Genomic DNA, 19,656 nt, shown 5'->3' with positions numbered 1-19,656 from the left:
GCTCTAGGAATTAATCACAAAAGTATTCCAGCAATATTCAGTCTAATTCCTTTACTTAGAAAAACACCAATATGTCAGAATAGGTGATTTTCTGTGACTCTCCAAAGTAAATCCAAGGTAAAATATATTACAAAGGATCAGTAGCCTACAACTGTGCATGTTAATTTTAAAAAATCCACAGTATTTAACATTACCATTGCTAACTCAGTAGTAGATATCTAAAACAAAACCAAAATTAATACATTACTAAAAATAATAGATATCAATTCTAAGGTATAAATAAAGCCAAAAAATATCAATATGCTACCATGAAATGCATCTAAGCATTGAAATAGTATTTTTGATAAAAGGTCCACTTATAATTGCAGATGTATTAATATGTGTATGCATATACACATACATGCACATGCACACACTACTCTCACAGGCACACACACCCAGATTGCCTACTTACTCATTAAAAGAACATACCAAGTATATATACTTGTGTTAAAAGTACACGTAAGAGAAACAAGGATTAGTACTGAAAAGTTTACTTTCACAGGCAATGAAATTACATGTAAAAAACCAAAACAAAACATGGGAAATAAAACAGCAGTTACTAATTAGGAGCTATATTCATTTGTTGATGTTCAGTTGTAAAGATTCTTTGTTAAAAACAGAGCTTAGAAAGCAAGGCTAGCATAAGCTGACAGAGGGCAGGGGAGAAAAAGATGGTCCAGATCAAGGGACAAGAGGGTACCACTTTCCATCTGACCTTTCTAAAATTGTATAACTATACTCTTTTACTTTGTATACATATATATACACACACACATATATATATATATACACACACACACATATATATATCACTCCCAAACTTTCAGTTGAAATTTTTAAAAACAATCTTTATCTAAAAGATAACAGTTCTAGAGATAGCCACTACATTCTAACAACCTCTTTTACATAAACAAGTAATTAAAAAAGATGCACTCAAGTTAGATAATAGAAACTATTTATAATTAAAGCTGAAGTCAATTATTTTTTGTAGGTCTGACTGCCATAATTTAAATTTGAAAGTTTCACTAAAAGAGTACAAATATTAGTAATTCAAAAGCACCCTTTTTCATTTTTGAAACAAAAAACCCAAATAAATTAACTGTGAAAAGTAAATGTTTAACGAACACCAATAAGAATAAAAATAGATTAGTCATAAGTCACTTTTTTTAATAAAGAGTTCTTAGTAGTGATTCTGTTTTCAATAAGCTTTTTTTGATAGGCAAGGCACACAGCATTTTACAAAAATAAACATTACACCTTCTATGTCTCCTCATACACTGCAGTGCTACACAATGCAACTTTCTGTGAGGATGGAAACATTCTCTAACTCCACTAATAAGATAGCCACTTGCCACATGTCGCTATTGAGGATGTGAATTTTAAATTTTATTTAGTTTAAACTAATTTCAATATAAAAGACTAATGAAGCTACAGACTATCGTATTAGCACAATTCTAGAGTTTCATATATTTAAGTATAAACCAAAGTTCTTACTTAATGAACTTCTTTCACAGAATTAGAACTTAAAAATCAAACTTTCTCCTCTATTGTCTTAAGAACTATATCTCAATCTATTTATATTGATTGCATGGGCTAATAAATAGGTTTTACCACAAAGCATCATCAAAAAGAAAAAACCATACACACACACACACACACACACACACACACACACACACACACAAATAGGTATATGGTAGTATATAAAGAAACACAAAATTATATTTTCTGCATAAGCTGCTCCTTTATTTTCAGCACTCAAGACCTTTTTATTTCTCCCCTCCTGGGAACAATACTACCTACTCAAGTAACTGGAGAATTTAACACAGCAACCATGTCAAAAACAAAACAAAATACAACCCTCACAAACTAATGATTTAATCCAATTTGAGGTAAATACTATTTCCTATTACTTTTCCACAGAAAAGAGCAAAACTATATATTTTTAAAATAAAATATTTGTAACTAACCATCTCCCCTGCAAAAATAAATAACCTTTTATGTAACTCACTAAATTATATAAATTCAAACTATTCATCATTAATTAACTCAGAGACAGGTCTGTAAGAAAGCAGTATTGAGATACTGGATAGTCTTTAAAAATCTTTTAATATTTTATAATTAACTTTGACACTTAAAAAATAAAATCAATCTGCATTTAAGAAAAAAAATTTTAACACTGATTTTTGTATATCATACAGTTCAACTGACATGTTAGATATTAAATTCAATTTATTACCTCATTATAGAATGGAATCTCACTACAGCCAAAATAACTTTTTAAAAGTTGTTAAATACATCCATTCTAATCATTCACTTGATTGACATGCCATTTTCAAAAATATCTAAAATAATTACACAGCAAAAGAACTTATCTCTGTGTACCAAACAGAAAAAATTATGACTACAGCGAAGAGTTCTAGAAGAAACAAAATTCTGAGAACTTTTTGTCCCTATTACTGAAAAAAATTCATTATTATTTTATATAAATGTTATATTTCCATGTTGTAGTGCTTGAATTTTTGCAAATTTCCCTTTTTTAAAAATCCTTAGTAACCCTCAAGGTAAAACTGATTAGAATACAAATGACATCAGTATAATTATTCTTACCTTTATTTGACTTTGATGGTTTATTCTTGATAGGTTTAAGGGAACTTCTTGATTTATCCTCTCTATCTTTAATAAGTTTCTGAACATCATCCAAAGAGAGTTTTTGCAGGACAACTACAGGCTTAGCTCCTTTATTTAGGTCTTCAACTAATCCCATTTTTTCTACTTTGTCTTTCTGTTCTCCTTTCATTTCCATTTTCTTTGTCTCCTGAGTAATATTGCCATCTTTATCCCTCTTGATTTTTGGAATGACAAAATTTTTCAAAGCACCAGACCTGCCCCCCAACAAATAACTTGGGAAGTCTGCCTTATTATCAGGGTGTGCTTTATTACTGTCTACTTTACTCTTGTTACCCTCTGTCCTTTTGTCATCTTTACTGTTTGGTGATTTGAAACCAGGCTTATCAGGTCTTGATTTATTAGAATCTCCTTGTTTAACACGAGGACTGTCAGGCCTTGATTTCTGCTCCCCAGAAGATGGTCTTTCTCTCAAGTCCCCTGATTCATGTCTGTGTTTTCTTTCTAGTTTATCAGGTTTTGAACCATCAGATTTAACGCCATGTTCATTTCTACTAGAGGATCTCAATGTTTCTGGTCTTCGAACCCTAGACTGATCTCCCCGATGTCGGTCTGATTCACTCCTATCATCTGATTTTTGTTTACTATCATGGTCACGTCTTAGTGACTCAGAAATAGATCGTCCATCGGGTCTTTGCTTTAAGGCTTCAGCTCGTTCTGATTTTAACCGAGGTGAATCAGATTTAATATCCTGTTTATGTTTAGACACTTCAGGTTTTTTCTCTGTTGATGGCTTTCCAGAATCCCTCCTATTTTCATGCCTATGTTTTGGTGTTTCGGGCCGACCTTCACTCTTTTGCTTTGGAGTTTCCGGTCGGCCCTCACCTCTCTGCTTTGGAGTTTCAGGCCGCCCATCGCCCTTTTGTTTTGGGGTTTCAGGACGCCCATCACTCTTTTGTTTTGGCGTTTCAGGTCGGCTTTCACCCTTTTGCTTTGGGGTTTCAGGTCTTGACTTTGTTGTCTCTGATCTGCCATTATTTTGTTTGTTATCATTTGGTTTTGTTTCAGACAGTCTATTTTCATTCTGTTTAGGTTCGGTTATGGTGCTCTCGTTTTGTTTGGATTCCATAGTCCTGCTCTCATTCTGTTTAGGTTCTTCTGTTTGTGTCTCAATTTTAGTTTCTAACTTACTTTCACTTGATTTTGTCTCCACCAATCTGTTTTCAATTGGTTTAGATTCTGCCAATCTACTTTCATTTTGTTTTAATTCACTCTTTGAAAGCTCAGGATCAGACTTTTTTTTAGGAGTCTCAGGATGGTTTTCTGGTGTAGATTTAAGATTTCCAATATCTTCCTGAAGAACAGAAATAGGTGCATCATTACATTGTTTGATTTCTTCAGGCTTTTTTATGGAGTCTGAATCCTGAGTTACAGAAGCCTGAGAGTCCACTCTTCCTGCCTGATGAAGATCAATGCTAACCATTAATGCTGGCCTTGACCCATTTCCCGTAGAACCCGTCTCCTGAGAAGCTGGTCTATTACCTCCTGTAGCACCCCCAGCCTCCTGTGGGTAAGAATCTTGTTTTCTTTTTTTCAAAGGCTTATCTGAAATTTAAAGATAAATATTCAGTATCAGTAATAGACATATATTCTTATCTTATTAAAAGACCATATGGACTTTGACTATTTTTTTAAAGTCATAATGATTTTTTTAAAGGTGGTGAATGCAAATGTCAATATACATATATAAAATAGTAGGCACGAATGACAGTATTTTTAAAACAATGTTTAAAGAAATATTCATGCTTGCTGTATCTCAATAAATATGAGTGACTAGAGTATGAAGAATTTAACAGTATACCTGTTGAGCATATAAATAAGCCTAAAATATAAAGTAAATGGAAACTACAATATATTAAATACAAACATGTATTTTTGTTTGTATATGTTAAAGATAAACCAGATTCTCTGTATCAATAAGGCAACCAGTTATAAATCATGTATTCTCATTTATGATCATTAAAACAGTTATCCAAAAACTATAAGAATGTAAATATGCCAACATACTGAATAGAAAGTGGAAACTGTACAATACACAAGAAAAACATGGAAAAGATAACACCCAAAAGAAAACAGAAACTACATCAATTAAAAAAATGATAGAAAAAAAATTAATACTTTATTATTAACCTTTGATACAGGATTCAAATTCTTCAGTGTCAACAGCACAAATGGAATTTAAAGCTAACACACAGAAGTATATTTAAAATAAGGTAACATTGTAAGTATAAAAATAAAAGCATATAAGGACTTTTGTGATAAATCCTGTTTTAAGCAACTTCCACTGAGGAAAAATCTTTGGTTTTTCAATGTAAACTTCTAGGGAGGGGTCTATATCTTGGCCTCAGTAACAAATTATTTACAGTAATCTGAAATGTAAAGATAAAAATACACACACACATACATACAAATCCACCACCACAATAAAATGTCAAGGAACTCTAAACGGCTGTGTATTTCTATGCATGATTCCACTTGACTTAAGAGGCTGCTAGGTCATTTTCTATAAACTGAATCTCCAAATAGTTCTTGGGAATGATTATATTATAGCATCTTGAGGTTTTTCTGCTTTAATATTTATTTGCTACATTACCTGGCTAAGAGTCATTTAAATCAGTTTCACAGGAGAACCACTAGATTCTCTTATATATTCATTACTGTGGTATCTTTTAAGCAAAACAGTATGACAAGGATAAAAGTCAAACTGATGGCTAAAAAGAACAGTTCCTTCTTGTGAGGAAATCAAGTTTTGAAAAAAAACTTTTAATGGCAATGCTGCTTTTATATATGAAAGTTCCACTATTTTGTTTACAAAGAAAGAAGTAAAATTCACCCAGCTTTAAATCTAATCAAATATTACTAGAATTTACTTCAGATATTTCTTAGGAATTTTGCAGAACTAAGTCATTCTTCTTCAGTTATTCAGAAATCAGATCTATCATCATATATACTGCATTTGCAAAACAACTACCTGATGATGTAATAATAATAATAATAATAATAATAATAAAGTATATTATCATTAGACTGCTTTCCCTAGTTAAAACTAACTTGGTAAAAACTTACATGAAACTTTCTGCAACAATACCTCAAAAAAAAATGCAAAATAGTAAGTTTATACTTACAAAATTTTATTTTTGAATGTTGTGCCACACAAAATAATCTTTATACTTTGTCATAGGGCACACCAAATAATTATTAGCTCATTAATAGGATACTCTATCATATTATACTTGTTCCTTAAACCCTTATGACAATAATCTAGAAATTTAAATAGCATTAAGTTTTTTATATTTTTCAAAAATTATGCTATATGAAAGCTATAAAATGGTACCATAGGCACACTTAAGAGCTATAGTGACAATGTTTTCCAGCATCTGAAGATTTAAGAAATCTGTGGCTCATCCTTTTATTAATATGAGCAATCTGGCTTTCAGGAAAACATTAAAATATCTGGAAAGCTAAATTTTAAAGGATTTAAGTGTTTATAGATCATAAACCTATTTAGCAAATAGTTTAATTTCAAAGAAACTACCATGTTTGATTTAGTTATCTTAAACTATAAACACTATAATTATTTATAATAAAAACTTCTGAAAGCATTGCACAAGAGTAATGCATTAAAATTGGGAAAGATTTTATATCTTGTTGCACTATACATAAAATACTGCTAAAAAGAAAGTTTTAACTTTTCAATTATTGAAAAGTACTTCACCTCTTCTGTAAAACTGGGAAAAATTCCATTACTGCTGCAAGGACTCTTGTATATGTTAAGAGAAGGCAAGTTCTGATTCACTTCACCTAATTCAGTTCCAACATGAACTTAATCCTATAAGTGGCTCTGAATCTGCCTAGGTCACTTTTGTCTATTCATTTTTTTCATCAGTCTTCATTATATCATAACCTTCATCTAGTTATGGAAAGCCATTTCTATGAAGAAATTTTAATATTTGAGACACATTACCTTTAAGCCCTGTTTAGCACTGGGAACCACAAAATAAGCTATCAGAATGTATATCTTCCTGAAGATAATGCTTACAAAAAGATATAATTTCAAAACTAACAACACTTGCCATCCAGGCGCTAATATTTTGAAAATAAGATCCAGCCCTTAGAGAAATTCTGAAATTGATTATACTTATAAGAAACAAAGTATATCATTTGCTTAAATCTGCAAGTGATAAATGAAAACACTTAAAAAGTAGAAAGCACAACTGTATACATAGTAGCCAATTATGAAAAATAAAAACATCCCACCCCTAAACCACAGTACAATTAACAGTAGTTAATTGTTCCATTCCTGTTCACAATCCCTATCTCTTTTCCCAAATGACAGTAGGTAATAATTTCCTTCTTATACAGGTTACAGTGCAAGAATATTATAACGTTATAATAAAACATTAGTGTAGCTAGGCCATTCCTTATACTTGCTAACATGGAAAGTGGACCTTGGGAAAAGGTGAAATTAGGCAAAGATACAAAGAGATCCCTCTTTGACAAAAGAAAGCAGGAATTTTCAGCACATGAAGGAGATATTAATGTCTATGACCGGTTATTCCAGAAGCAAAGATGAATAGCCTTTAAAAATTAATGTATATAATTACAGATGTTAAAATATGAGCAAAAGGCTGAGAAAAAGTCCCTCAGGAATATTATAAAATATTAAAGTACAGAGAGTTAATTTATCAGTGTATATAAAACTATCCAAAGAAGGAAGAAGAGGAAAAAGGGAAATAAATATCCAGCAGCCAGAAAAGTGTCTTCTGTGTGTGGAACAGAGAGGCACATTAGGTTCTACAGTCTGGGTAAAATATTTCTTGAGAACTCTATCCCTTTTCTCAAATTCTGTAATTATCAAACAACCATATTTCTAATCTTACAATGTAAGATTTTTAATTTTTTGTCTATTAAAGGGAATGCTTCTCTGATGACAAATGGATATAATAGGAAATAAGCTCAGACCCTAGAGTAGAGCTCTCAGTGGACCAAAGTAGTCTTGTTTGGTCCATACCATCACCAATACAATAGTTATTAAAAAGTTCTCAGTGCCAAAACTTAGAATACAGTAAATAACAATTTTACAATTTACTCCTAAAATGTGGTGGTTACTAATGATAAATTCATTTCAAAAAGTATTTCATCTCTCAAGGGCTGGCTGAAAACCACCACTTTAGAAAATTTTGCTTTTATTTATGACCTCACCTACAATCTTGGAGCAATATACCAAATATTTAATATTTCCAAAATCTCAAGATAACTGCTTATATATAAAACACTATCCCACCACACAATGCAGAAACAGAATACAAAATTACAAGGATCAAAGCAAAGGTATTAGATGGTTCCTATATTCCAAAGGTTTTCAAATAAAGCCATAAAATAATGGGAATATGGCTTTCAGAAAACAAGTGAGAAACAACAACACTAATATGAGGTCAGCAAAATCAGCAGCCAGATATACTACATTCAATATGCATACTAAATTCATCTAAAGTAAACTAAAACTAAGATAGTTCTATAAACATTTTTCCTTTAATACTATAGCACCAGATACCTCTGTTAAGTCAACTTACAGAGCTCAAAATTCTGTCAACTCTGCTCATTCAACTTTTCAATTATATTTGCTATAACCACAGAATCACAGGTCACAGAGAATATTGATTAGATAATTAAAAGTAAAATATATATTTTAAGTTTCTGAAAGAACAGTATGCTGTTTATTGATTTTGTTATTCACCCAAAGACAAGTTAGTGGTCTAAAATGTTTGCTAATAGACAATTAACCTTATTTACTATTCTTATTTTCATTCAAGTTTTAAAGGTAAAAACTTTGGTTTCAACAAATATAATACAATAAAAATCCAGGAAAGTTAAAAACAAATACCCAGAGTTCATCATTTCCTTTATTTTTGTTACCACCACCACCAACTAAAAAAATCATTTAAAAAATTATACTCCTTTCTAAGAACACAAGTTTCCAAAACACAGATTAAAATGTCATGCAAAAATTCAGTTCTCAAGGCAACTAATAATTCTTGGTCAAGAAAAATTACAATTTTATATGTTTCTTGCAAAACTGTTATAGAATTCAGGAATTTGGAATATATAAATATTATCAGGAGAAGCTGAATAATATTACTCTCTTCATTTGACATGCATATAATTTTATAAGAAATTAGAGGAGGAGATATATTTTGGCACCCACAATGGTATACTTCTTTTCTGAACCCCACACTACTATGCAAAGAGAAAGAACAAGCAATACTTTATTTCATCCTTAATGTCAATGACTTACTAGTTTAAAAAAAAAATCCCAGTTCTCTAGCCAATAAAATATCAATCTCTTTACTTGCATCTAGCTGTGATTTATATATTCAGCAAACACTGTAACAATTAGTAAATATAGTCTATTTTTTAGTAACATTAAAAAAAAGCCATATTGACAGACAGGAAATATAATACAAATCTTCAGTATATTTCTTAGCATAGAAACACAATTATCTAGAATGATTCTGTCACATATAAACAAAATCATATATAAAAATGAATTCTCCCAACATTAAATTTTATAATTACCAAGAAATATGGTTACTAAGAAAACATGAAAAAAACTGTGAATCAATCTACAGTATTTAACTATGAAGTTAAATCATAAAGTATGCTTTGGTTTGGATATTCAAATGTATATACACATCTGTGAAGACAACAAATTCATAAATTATATTACTAATGTTAATCACTAATTCGTCGGTCTCAATTAAAATAATCAAGAACTTAATAGAAAGCTACTTTCATTTGATTGTAACTATTTATAAAGCAGGAAAAAAGCCCATAAACTCATAGAACATGTGTCTTGGATCTCCATCCTCATATACTAGTCGGACAAAAAGGAACACTTAACTGTAATCACAAACAAAAGGTCTTTGATCCTTAATCTGTTTGCTGCTTAATATTAACTTAAAATTCTTTTCATAATTCTTTTACTAAAAAGAAGTCACATTATTAAGAAGTGGTAGGAGCAAAAACCAAGGGAAAAATCTAATTGTATAATATGCATACATACAAACAAACTTTTCTTAAATGCACTGATTCAAATTAATTCTATAGCAGTTAACGCTTTGTTTTTGCAGAAAAAAACTGAAGATGGAAAACTATATTAACATAACATGAAAAAAGCATGTGATATAGGAATGCTAATGTTTACTATAGTAGACAAGCACAGGAAAAAAGTCACTTGATATATAAAAGATGATGGACCTGTGATATAGAATTACCAAATCTCAGTTGTTTCAGATAAAAAATGAAATTAAGAATCTGAGGTGTGAACATTAGTAATAAAAATATAATTAAAGAGACATAAAGAATTATGAAATACAATGAGAAAACGAGTAACTTAAAAAAACTATTTTGACATTATAACTACATATCTGCCCAGAGTAAGAAGTGATAATAAAGAGATTATTTTACCTTTATCTTGAACTTCTTTTGAAAAGCGCTCCCTTTCAATAGCTGATTCTCTCTCTATTCGCTCAATTTCAGCCCATGCATCCAATTCCACTTCATCATATATAGGTCCCTGCTGTGATACCTGTTGCTGATTCTGTACTACAGAAGTCTGGGGCTGTTTTGTTGCAACTGAAGTGTTCTGTTGTAAAACAGGCACTTGATTTGCTGGAAGGAATGCTGTTTGTTCTTGCTGCGACAAACACTGAGCAGCATTAAGTGGGCGGTTTACATCCTGTGGAGTAATGGGTGTTTTTGAAGTCTGTCCTGGATACTGCACATTAAAAGGAATATCATTTTCTGAAACATTGCTATTTTCCATACCAGGAAGCATATCCTCTTGCTGGTCCATGTCTGAAGACCTTACACGAGAAAGTCTTAATGTAAGTTTAGTAGAGTCCTTAGATGGAGAGCTAATGATATCATACATTGCAGCTTTCTCACTCTGGTCTTTTTCATCCTTGCCTAATTTCATTTTCTTTTGCTTCTTTTGTTTTCTTTCTGGAGAATCGAGCAAGATATCTGGTGGAACATCACGAGGTGATGAACAAGGTAGAGGCTGAGATGGTAGGATTAATGGTGGTCTTGACCCTAGAAACACAATTCAACAGGCAGGAATGAACACTGCTGGTTTTACATTTTCATATACTGTGACAGAAATAAGAAGTGACAATATAGAGATACTAGAAAAAAATATTAGAAAATTATCTAATCCAAGCTACTTATTTACAAAATACAAAAAGAAATCCTGAAGACTTGTCCTCCTGCCATGGTCTGTTAGCTTGCTGGGAGATGATCTAGGTTTGAATTGAAATACGAGTATCATTTTCCAGACCAGTATTATTTTTATTTTTGTGCCAATAAAATATGAGTACTTAGCTTGAAAAAGGCAAAAGGGCTCATTGTTTCTGAAGTTGATACAACATAAATATTCTGGGCATGATGATCTCTATTCTTTCATTGGTTATCTAGAAAAACTGACATATCTGTAGTAAAATTAAAATCAATCAATCAATCAATCCTAGTGACCAGTACACTCATATGAATACTGACTTCTATACGAAAAAGAAAGTGGAAAAAAATTACAATTATTAGTCTTCATTTACTTTACAAACTGGTGGTAAAATATTGATTTATACCTTTGTGTGGTCTTCTCTTTCTCCACTTAACATCATTTCAATTAGCAATGTTAATACACTTAAAGTATGATATATAAAAATAACTTCTTAGAAAACATAGCTATTGGATGAAATGTGATAAACATGCTATTGGAGTAATTTACTATAAATGTTTGTTTGAAGTTTTATTAATAGGTAGTGTTTTTACATGAAGCTTATATAGGACATTAAAAAAAAAATACCTAACAGTTTTGGGCCATTTATTTTGTGTTGGAGCTTGCATATCAATTCATTTAACTGATTCACAAAAATCTTGATGAATATTTTATCATTACTATTTTGCAGAAAGGAACTTATGAAGCTCATAGAAGTTAAAAAATTTGCCCAAGGTTATATAGCTAACAAACCTGAAAAAAAAAATTAAACCTAGATTTGTCTAATGTTTGTAGTATAATACACAATATTGCCATTGTATTTAAAATTAATGTGGTAAGTTATATACATAATATTTTAAACAAACTTCAAATTCTAACAATTCACCTAAAAATTAAATTAAGCTGATGATTCATTCAACCTTCAAAACTAGCTGAAACACACTCCACGAACAGATGTGGAAGACTTCCAATAAATAATGTGTTTATGAAGTAGTTCTAAAGTTTTCTTGTTTTTATCTAGAGTTATCCATCTACCCACCCACCCATCCATCCTCAAGAATTAGGGGAAAAATGGGCTAGTTAACTAGATCAACCAGCTATCCCTACTGTTAATTCTCCCTGGCAGTCTAAATAACTTCTCACCCTGACAATGCCTGTGAGCTAACCTACAAATAGAGGTACTCTGGAAGTTGCTCTCTTTCAGAAAATGGGTTATTCTCATCCCTGAAAATTTACAGAATTATAAAAATTGAATGGCTCATAAAAATTCAACTTTCACCTCACAAAATATGTCCTGATCAAAGAGTTGGAAGAGAACCTGTGAAAAAAAAATCTTTACATTAATAAGAGGTAGACCATTCCATGTTTTAGATGGCTATAATTGGAATTCTCATGAATAGAGAAAACTTATTATCAAGTTAAATTGCAATTAATTACTAGCTAATTCTTCACAGTGGAGTATAATATTCTCTTCCAACAAACTGTTAATTCAAATGATCAGACTTTAATTTTAAGTACTTGAGAAAATAGCCCAAACCTGAACTTAAAGTCACAATTTTGTGACTCTATCATACACAGAACACCACACAAGGTTCTTTGGTAACTTCAAAGATAAACAATATAAAATTCATGTCCATAAGACAGCACCAGATAAATTCTTAGAAAAACTATAAACTACTGGCTTCAAGAGATTACTGGAGGACCCATGGAAGATCACCCATTAACTCAGAACCTCAAGAATATATAGGATTTTAATAAGAAATGAAAATAGATGTAAGGGATTTGGGGAGGTAACAATGAATAGGCCATATTTTGATAAATGATTATCTAAGAGGTGAGAACACTTTAACATGATTCAGGACTGGAGTAGCATTAAGAGAAACAAGAAACAGCAGGAAAAAAGTGAGAACAATTTTGAACATGAATGTGAACTACTAGCTAGATATGAGGAAGTTTTGTCTGGAAATGACTAGAGCCAAATATATAAATTTGGGAAACATGTTCATAAATAATAAATATTGTTACCAAAACTGAGTAAAATAGCCAATAAAAAAAGTGTAATGAAAGATAAGCTTAATAATGGAAATCTTGAGAAATGAGAAAGCAGAAAGAAGACCCAATTAAGAAAAAAAAAAACAAACCTATGAAAGAAGTAGGAGGAAAACAGGTAGATTTAACGTCAACTAAGTTTTGTTGGGACAGGGATGGAGGATAGAGAAAGCTGATCAATAATTTCAAATGTTTAAGTGAGGTAAAATGTTTGTAGTTTGTAAAGAGCACTGGATTTCTCAGTGAGAACTGTATTGTATATATCTTAAAATAATATCAGTGGTTTGCAGGGATAAGTACAGACCTGTTTTTTCCCTCCAATAAGTGAAAAACAATAGAGAATCCTTTCTGATATCTGCATTAAGAAGTCTGAGTTCTTTATTCAACTTGAAATATAAAATGCTGAAGGAAATATCAGTTACAATAATACCTTTAGGAGTTCCATCACTTCCAGCAGGGGAGCACACTGGCTGTGGAGACCTCAATGGAAAAGATGCAGCATTCCTCAATGTTGAAGAATCTCCATCCTAAGAATAGAGTATAAAATTTGTATCTTGAATGATAGGAGAGGCTTTACAGAAATCTTAAAGAGAACCAATAAAAGACATAAATTACTGACAGGTAAAGTGTTGGTACCAATTCAATAGCATAATTCTTCTGCACTTTCCTGTTTTCTTCATGGTATATCTTAGAAGAATTGAAACTGTATCCAAAAGAATCAACAGCCTACGCATGGCAATGAATAAGAAAACTGGTATTACTAGTGCGCTCCAATTTTGTTTGCTATTTTCTACAAAAGGAGCTGTGAACACCCTACCAGGCTGTAAATGTCTCGAGGGCAGAGTCCACTGTCATTTTTGGCATGTCCTTAAATACATGTAACTTATGTGACGATACCACCAAACCAATAACAAGATGCATTTCCATAATATGAAATATTTTAATAACATCAAAGAAACATTAAGTTTCAGGGAAAAAGTTTTATATAGGACTTAGAAGGAAAAAGAGCTAAGTACTAATAAGTAAAGGTTCATTATTTAAGAGAACATTTTTGTGTGAGCAAATATTTAAAAATGAAATTATATTTCATTAAGAACCTAAACCTCTAGACCAGGGGTTGGCAAACATTTTCTGTAAAGAAACAGATAATAAATATTTTAGGTTTCCTAGGCCACATGCAGTTTCTGTCACATAATGTTCTTTGCTATGCTTGTTGTTTTTAAACTCTTTGGAAATGTAAAAACCGTTCTTAGTTTGTGGATCAGACCACTGGCTTGTTTACCAACCCTGCTCTAGACTAAGCTTTGTGGGTAAAGAAACCCTATTGTTCATAGCTAGATTCTCAGACCTAGTATAACTCTTGACATACAGTAGATACCCTTTAAATTGTGGAATTAAAGTACTAGGTTATGAGACAAATATTAGAACTATTACCTTAATGACAACTAATATATTACATACGTCACTACTTAGCCTGTGCACCATGTGTAGGTAGTCATCACTTGAGCCATGTCTAGGATTATCAGCATGATGATTAGCTGAACTGCCAGACAACGGGCCAGAAACTTTATTATCATGTATGTTTCTCAAACCACCTGCAACAATGGGACTTGATACCGATGCTGAAATTAATAAGAATAAAAAAAAAGCTTTATAAAAATAAACTGTTAAAATTCTTAAGAAGACAATAATTGTCCACAAGAAATATTTTAAGCATACAGAAATTACACAGAATAATATGACTAGCACTCATGTACTAACTATCCAGAGCTTGATCAAATCTTAATGTTGTGCTACACATCATTCAGAACTAGTCATGTGGCATAACGAGGTTTCCAGTAGACAAAGGACTGCATATATTATGGTCTCATAAGACTCGAATGGAGCTAAAAAATTTCTATCACCTAGTGATGTCGTAATATTGTGGGTGTCCTAATGTTCTGGGCATCGTAATGCTGTGGTGCAAAGCATCGTTTACTTGTTTGTGGTGATGTTGGTATAAACAAACTCGTATTTACCACCGTGTTACAGGTGCCAACAGTACTGAGTACAGTAACATGCTGTATAGGTTTGTAGCCTAGAAACAACAGGCTATACCATATAGCTTAGGTACATACACTAGGCTATACCACCCAGGTTTGTGTAATACACTTTAGGATGTTCACACAATGAAGAAATGGCCTAATGGTGCATTTCTCAGAAAAATGAAGTTAACATTAGATATGATTGAAGGTCTCCATATATCAGCATATTCTTCTCCTCTATTTCCTTTCCCTTACTCCCTAAAAGTAACACTATATTTTAGGTTCACTCTACCTATATCTATACACCTTTGCTATGAATATATCCCTAAATAATACTTAGTATTGTTTTGTACACTGACTTTATGTAAATGATATATATCTGATATATATCCTCCTCTAACTTACATTTAAATTCAATGTTATTTTGAAATTAATCCATTTTTATACATGTAGTTATAAATTTATTTATTTTTAAAACATTACATATATTCTGCTGAACAATGTACACAGTTGATCCACTCTTAATGTTACATGTTTAGAGAGCTTTTTGTTGTCATCATGCTGTAATGCATGTTCTTGTAAAAGACTTTCGTTTACAAGTGTATTAAGAAGTGAAATTGCTGGATGTGTCAATTTTTAAACCCTACCAAATATTAACAAATAGCTTCCCAAATTACTTGTGTCCATTTGTACTCCATTGGTAGTATATGACACTTCTTACTACTCTATATCCTTGCCAACACTCTTTGTCAATCTGAGAATGGGAAATATCTCGACTGTTACTTATATTTGCAATCTTGATTAACAGTTAAGCCAAGCATCTTTTCATAGGTATTGGACATTCAGATTCCCTCCTTAAGAGACAATCATGAAAAGATAGTTTCCTATATTTTCTTCAAAGTTTTATAGTTTTGTTTTTTCACACTTAGGTCTTTAATCCATATAAAATTTATTTTTTTGTGCAGTATGACACAGGAATCCCAATTTTACTTTTTCCATGTGGATAACTGTCTCAGAAACCATTCGTTCTCCATTAAGATACAATACTATATGTATCAAGTTCCATTTGTTCATGGGTATGTTCTGAGAAATCTTTATCAAATTTCACTTCATCATATTCTACTTTTCCATGCCTGGACCAATATTACAATAAATCTTGATTCCTGTTAGATCAAACTACATCTCTTTACATTTCAATATTATCTTGCCTATTCCTGAATTTTTATTTTTTCACACGAATTCCTAGAAGCAGCTTAAACTGCATAAAAACCCTGCTTGGGATTTTTATTAATATAGTATTAAATGTATAGATTTGAAAAAAATTCCCATCTTTACCCCACTGAGTCCTTCCATACATGAAGTGGTACAACTCTTTCCTTAGGTATTTTTTTAATATCTCTATCAAAAGTTTTATAATTTTCTCCACACAAGAGTATTCCTAGATACCTTTTGGTTTTCATTGAAATTGTTAATATTTTAAGAGTATATTTAAAATTGCTTATTTTAGGCTTATAAAAATGCAACTCATTTCATTGTTATAATCTTGTATTCAGTAACTGTGTGGAGTGCTTTTATTAATTCTATTATCTTATTTGTAGCTTCTCTTAGATTTTCTATGAAGACAATCATATCATCTGAAAACAAGACTTTTAATTTCTTCTTTACCAATTGTTTATATTTTTAGGCTTATCTTCCTGTATTGACTAAGATACTCACTGATTAGTAAAATAAATCACATGCTAAATAAATGGTTTATTTGAAAAGATGATGATTACAGGCATTCATATTTTATCCTGGATTTGAAGAAAAATGTTTCCAATTTTTCACCATTAGTAAGACAGCCTTTATCAGGAAAAGGCTGTCAGAGTAAGGTTGTCCTACTCATGGACAAACTCGAAGTGGGGAAGGATTGAGGGAGGGAGGGGGAGGCAGGAGAAAGTTGTGGGGGGTAGGCGGAGACAAATGTATTTGAAAAAATAAATTTTTACAAAAAGAATAAGGTTGTCCTAATCTACTCTTCTGTGAAAAACTTTTAAAAATCATAAATGGAAGTTAAATTTTACTGACTGATTGCATGATGAGACAGAAACATCAATTTGTTGTGCCACTCATTTATGCATTCATTGGTTGATTCTTCTTATGTGCCTTGACTGGGGATAGAACCCACAATCCTGGCCTATTGGGATGATACTCTAACCAAATGAGCTACACAGCCAGGGCTGGAAGTTCTTTTCTTTTCTTTTTTTTTATAATGCTCTTTTGGCACCTCTTAAGAGGCTTACAGGATCCCCATCCCCTTAATCTGAATTAATTTTCTAATATGAACCAGTCCATGTACTTCTCATATACATCCAATTTTATCATACAAGTTGATAACATTGCTTATTTGGTGTGGTAATATTTAGAAATTTTGTTTCCATGTTCATAGATGATGACTGGAATGTTTTATGATTAGAATATCTCTTCCTTGAATGCTTGTTAGAACTTGCGGATAAAACTGAGCATAGTTTTATCCCTTCCCCTCCTTTTAAAGGAGATCGATTTTGAACTACAGAAGGAGGTACGTGAATTTTAAATTATGATAGACATTGTCAAACTGCTCTCTAAAAAATGTTGTACCAATTTATACCTCTGTGAAGACTGTCAGAAGTTTAATTTTCCCTGTATACTTGTTGATTCTAGGTAACATATAAGGTTCTTACTAATCTGATAGATCTAAAATTATATTTCATTTTAACTTTCATTCATCTCTTCAACTGTGTGCCAGGTTGACCATATTTTCATATATGTAACATTTCTGTATCTAATTTGCTTTTCTTTTACAGCAAATTGTTTACTTCTTTAGTCTACTTTTGTCTATTTTTATCAATCTATTTAAGATCTTGGTATATTAAACATTAATACTTTATGATTATAATAAATTTTGAAAATGTTTTTCCTCCATATTTACTTGTCCTCATTTATGTTCTCTCCTCTTACACAGAAATTTATAATTAATCTGGTTTTTTTTCCTTTCTAAAATCCAGGTTTTAAGTCTGCTTACAAACAATGCCTTCTCGACTCTTGAGTGATCACAAAAAACCTACCCATGTTTTCTTCTTACAATTTCATTACTTAAAATACAAACAAACAGGTAAATACTTCACCTATCTAGAACATTTACGTTCGAGATGATCTAGGAATCCAACTGCCTAGCCAATCAATTCAACATGATTTATTAAACAATGCATTCTTACATACTGATTTAAAAATGCCATCTTTAGAATGACAATTAAAGAAAAATCACCATTTACCTATGACCAGTGCAAAAACTGATGAAATTATTCTTGGATGCTAATCTTTTGTGATAAAAGATTAACTGGAACAGGATATTTACATGATCTCAAAATATCCCCCTTTAGATTACCTGCTCATAGCAAAGAGGGAAAAAAAACCCCACCAATGTACTTATATAATGAAGAGATGAAAGTAGTCACCACTTAAATACCATTAATACTGGGACCACATGACATTATGTGTCTTCTGATGTGAGGCGATCTAAGTGTGCATTATTTATTTACTTATCAGTACTCATGCAAAAAATATATAACTGGAAACTAATAAAGCTTTTAAAGATAACTTCCAGTCCATAGGAAATATAAGGAGTATGAATGAATTAGCACTGAGGAAAGAGTAAAGTCTAGAATATGAGATATTCTACAACAAAAATAGCACAAACTCTTAAATAAAAACTACTGTTATGGGGGAAAAAAACAAACACAATGTGTGAGAAACGAGATAGATCATGCTTTGAAAAGAAGAATGGTTATGAATGACATATTTAGGACAACTGGTAAAAATTGAATGTAGACTAGATATTAGATGATACTAGACTGTTCTTAATAATTTTAGGGTAAATGATTACAGTTGGTGTTTATAGAGAATAATTTCCTTCTTTTTAGCAGATGTATTAAGGGCAAAGAATAATGATGCCTGTTGGTGAAGGGATTCATTATGCTCATGTTTCAATTTTCTGCATGATTAAATTTTTTATAATATAAAGTTGAAAAAGTATTTTAATCACTAACTTTCATATAATTTAAATTCCTATATATTTTTCCCTCATTCTGGATTCTTTTCTGTCCCATTTACCATCCATTTGTTCTTTACCACAATAAATTTTCCTATTTATTATAACTTTTATATCTGAGTGAGGCTAATACCTGAGTTACATTTTTAGTTCCTCAAATGTGTGAGAATTCCCAAGGAATGACACATCTGAACAGGACCCCAAACTATATTTCTCCTTTGATTTTGTGATTTCAACTAATTTTTCTGAAAAAGCTGGTTTTATCTTGTTAAAAAACAACAGTAGTGTAAAAAACCTATGTTCTTTCCTACACATACTTATGTGTATGTGGCCATTTCCATAAGCAACACATGTATCCCCCTAATTACATTTAAAATGTTCCTCATACCTGTGTGTGCCAGAGTATACTATTTCACGAGTATCAAGAGCCTACATACATACATACATACATACATATGTTCAGCACTCACACTAAATTCTGTAATATTGAAGATATCTATTCCAAATGG

At 31.4% G+C, this 19,656-nt stretch overlaps 1 protein-coding gene across 3 annotated transcripts in view; it reads right to left on the bottom strand.

Annotated features, from left to right (window-relative positions):
• Nucleotides 1-19,656, bottom strand: part of NIPBL (NIPBL cohesin loading factor) — a 184,713-nt gene that overhangs the window by 78,307 nt on the left and 86,750 nt on the right. For all 3 annotated transcript variants that reach the window (XM_054583947.1, XM_054583946.1, XM_054583949.1), the window contains 4 exons: nucleotides 14,516-14,676; nucleotides 13,485-13,581; nucleotides 10,198-10,824; nucleotides 2,653-4,275 (listed from right to left, as the gene is read on the bottom strand). In XM_054583947.1, the coding sequence (XP_054439922.1) occupies nucleotides 2,653-4,275; nucleotides 10,198-10,824; nucleotides 13,485-13,581; nucleotides 14,516-14,676 (2,508 nt within the window). The remainder of the gene's footprint in view (nucleotides 1-2,652; nucleotides 4,276-10,197; nucleotides 10,825-13,484; nucleotides 13,582-14,515; nucleotides 14,677-19,656) is intronic.

This window comes from Pteronotus mesoamericanus, unplaced genomic scaffold, assembly GCF_021234165.1.
Source record: "Pteronotus mesoamericanus isolate MK-2021 breed Mesoamerican mustached bat unplaced genomic scaffold, CSHL_Meso_final contig_75, whole genome shotgun sequence".
In the NCBI taxonomy this organism is placed as follows: domain Eukaryota; kingdom Metazoa; phylum Chordata; class Mammalia; order Chiroptera; family Mormoopidae; genus Pteronotus; species Pteronotus mesoamericanus.
This window is presented reverse-complemented; position numbering and strand designations above follow the sequence as displayed.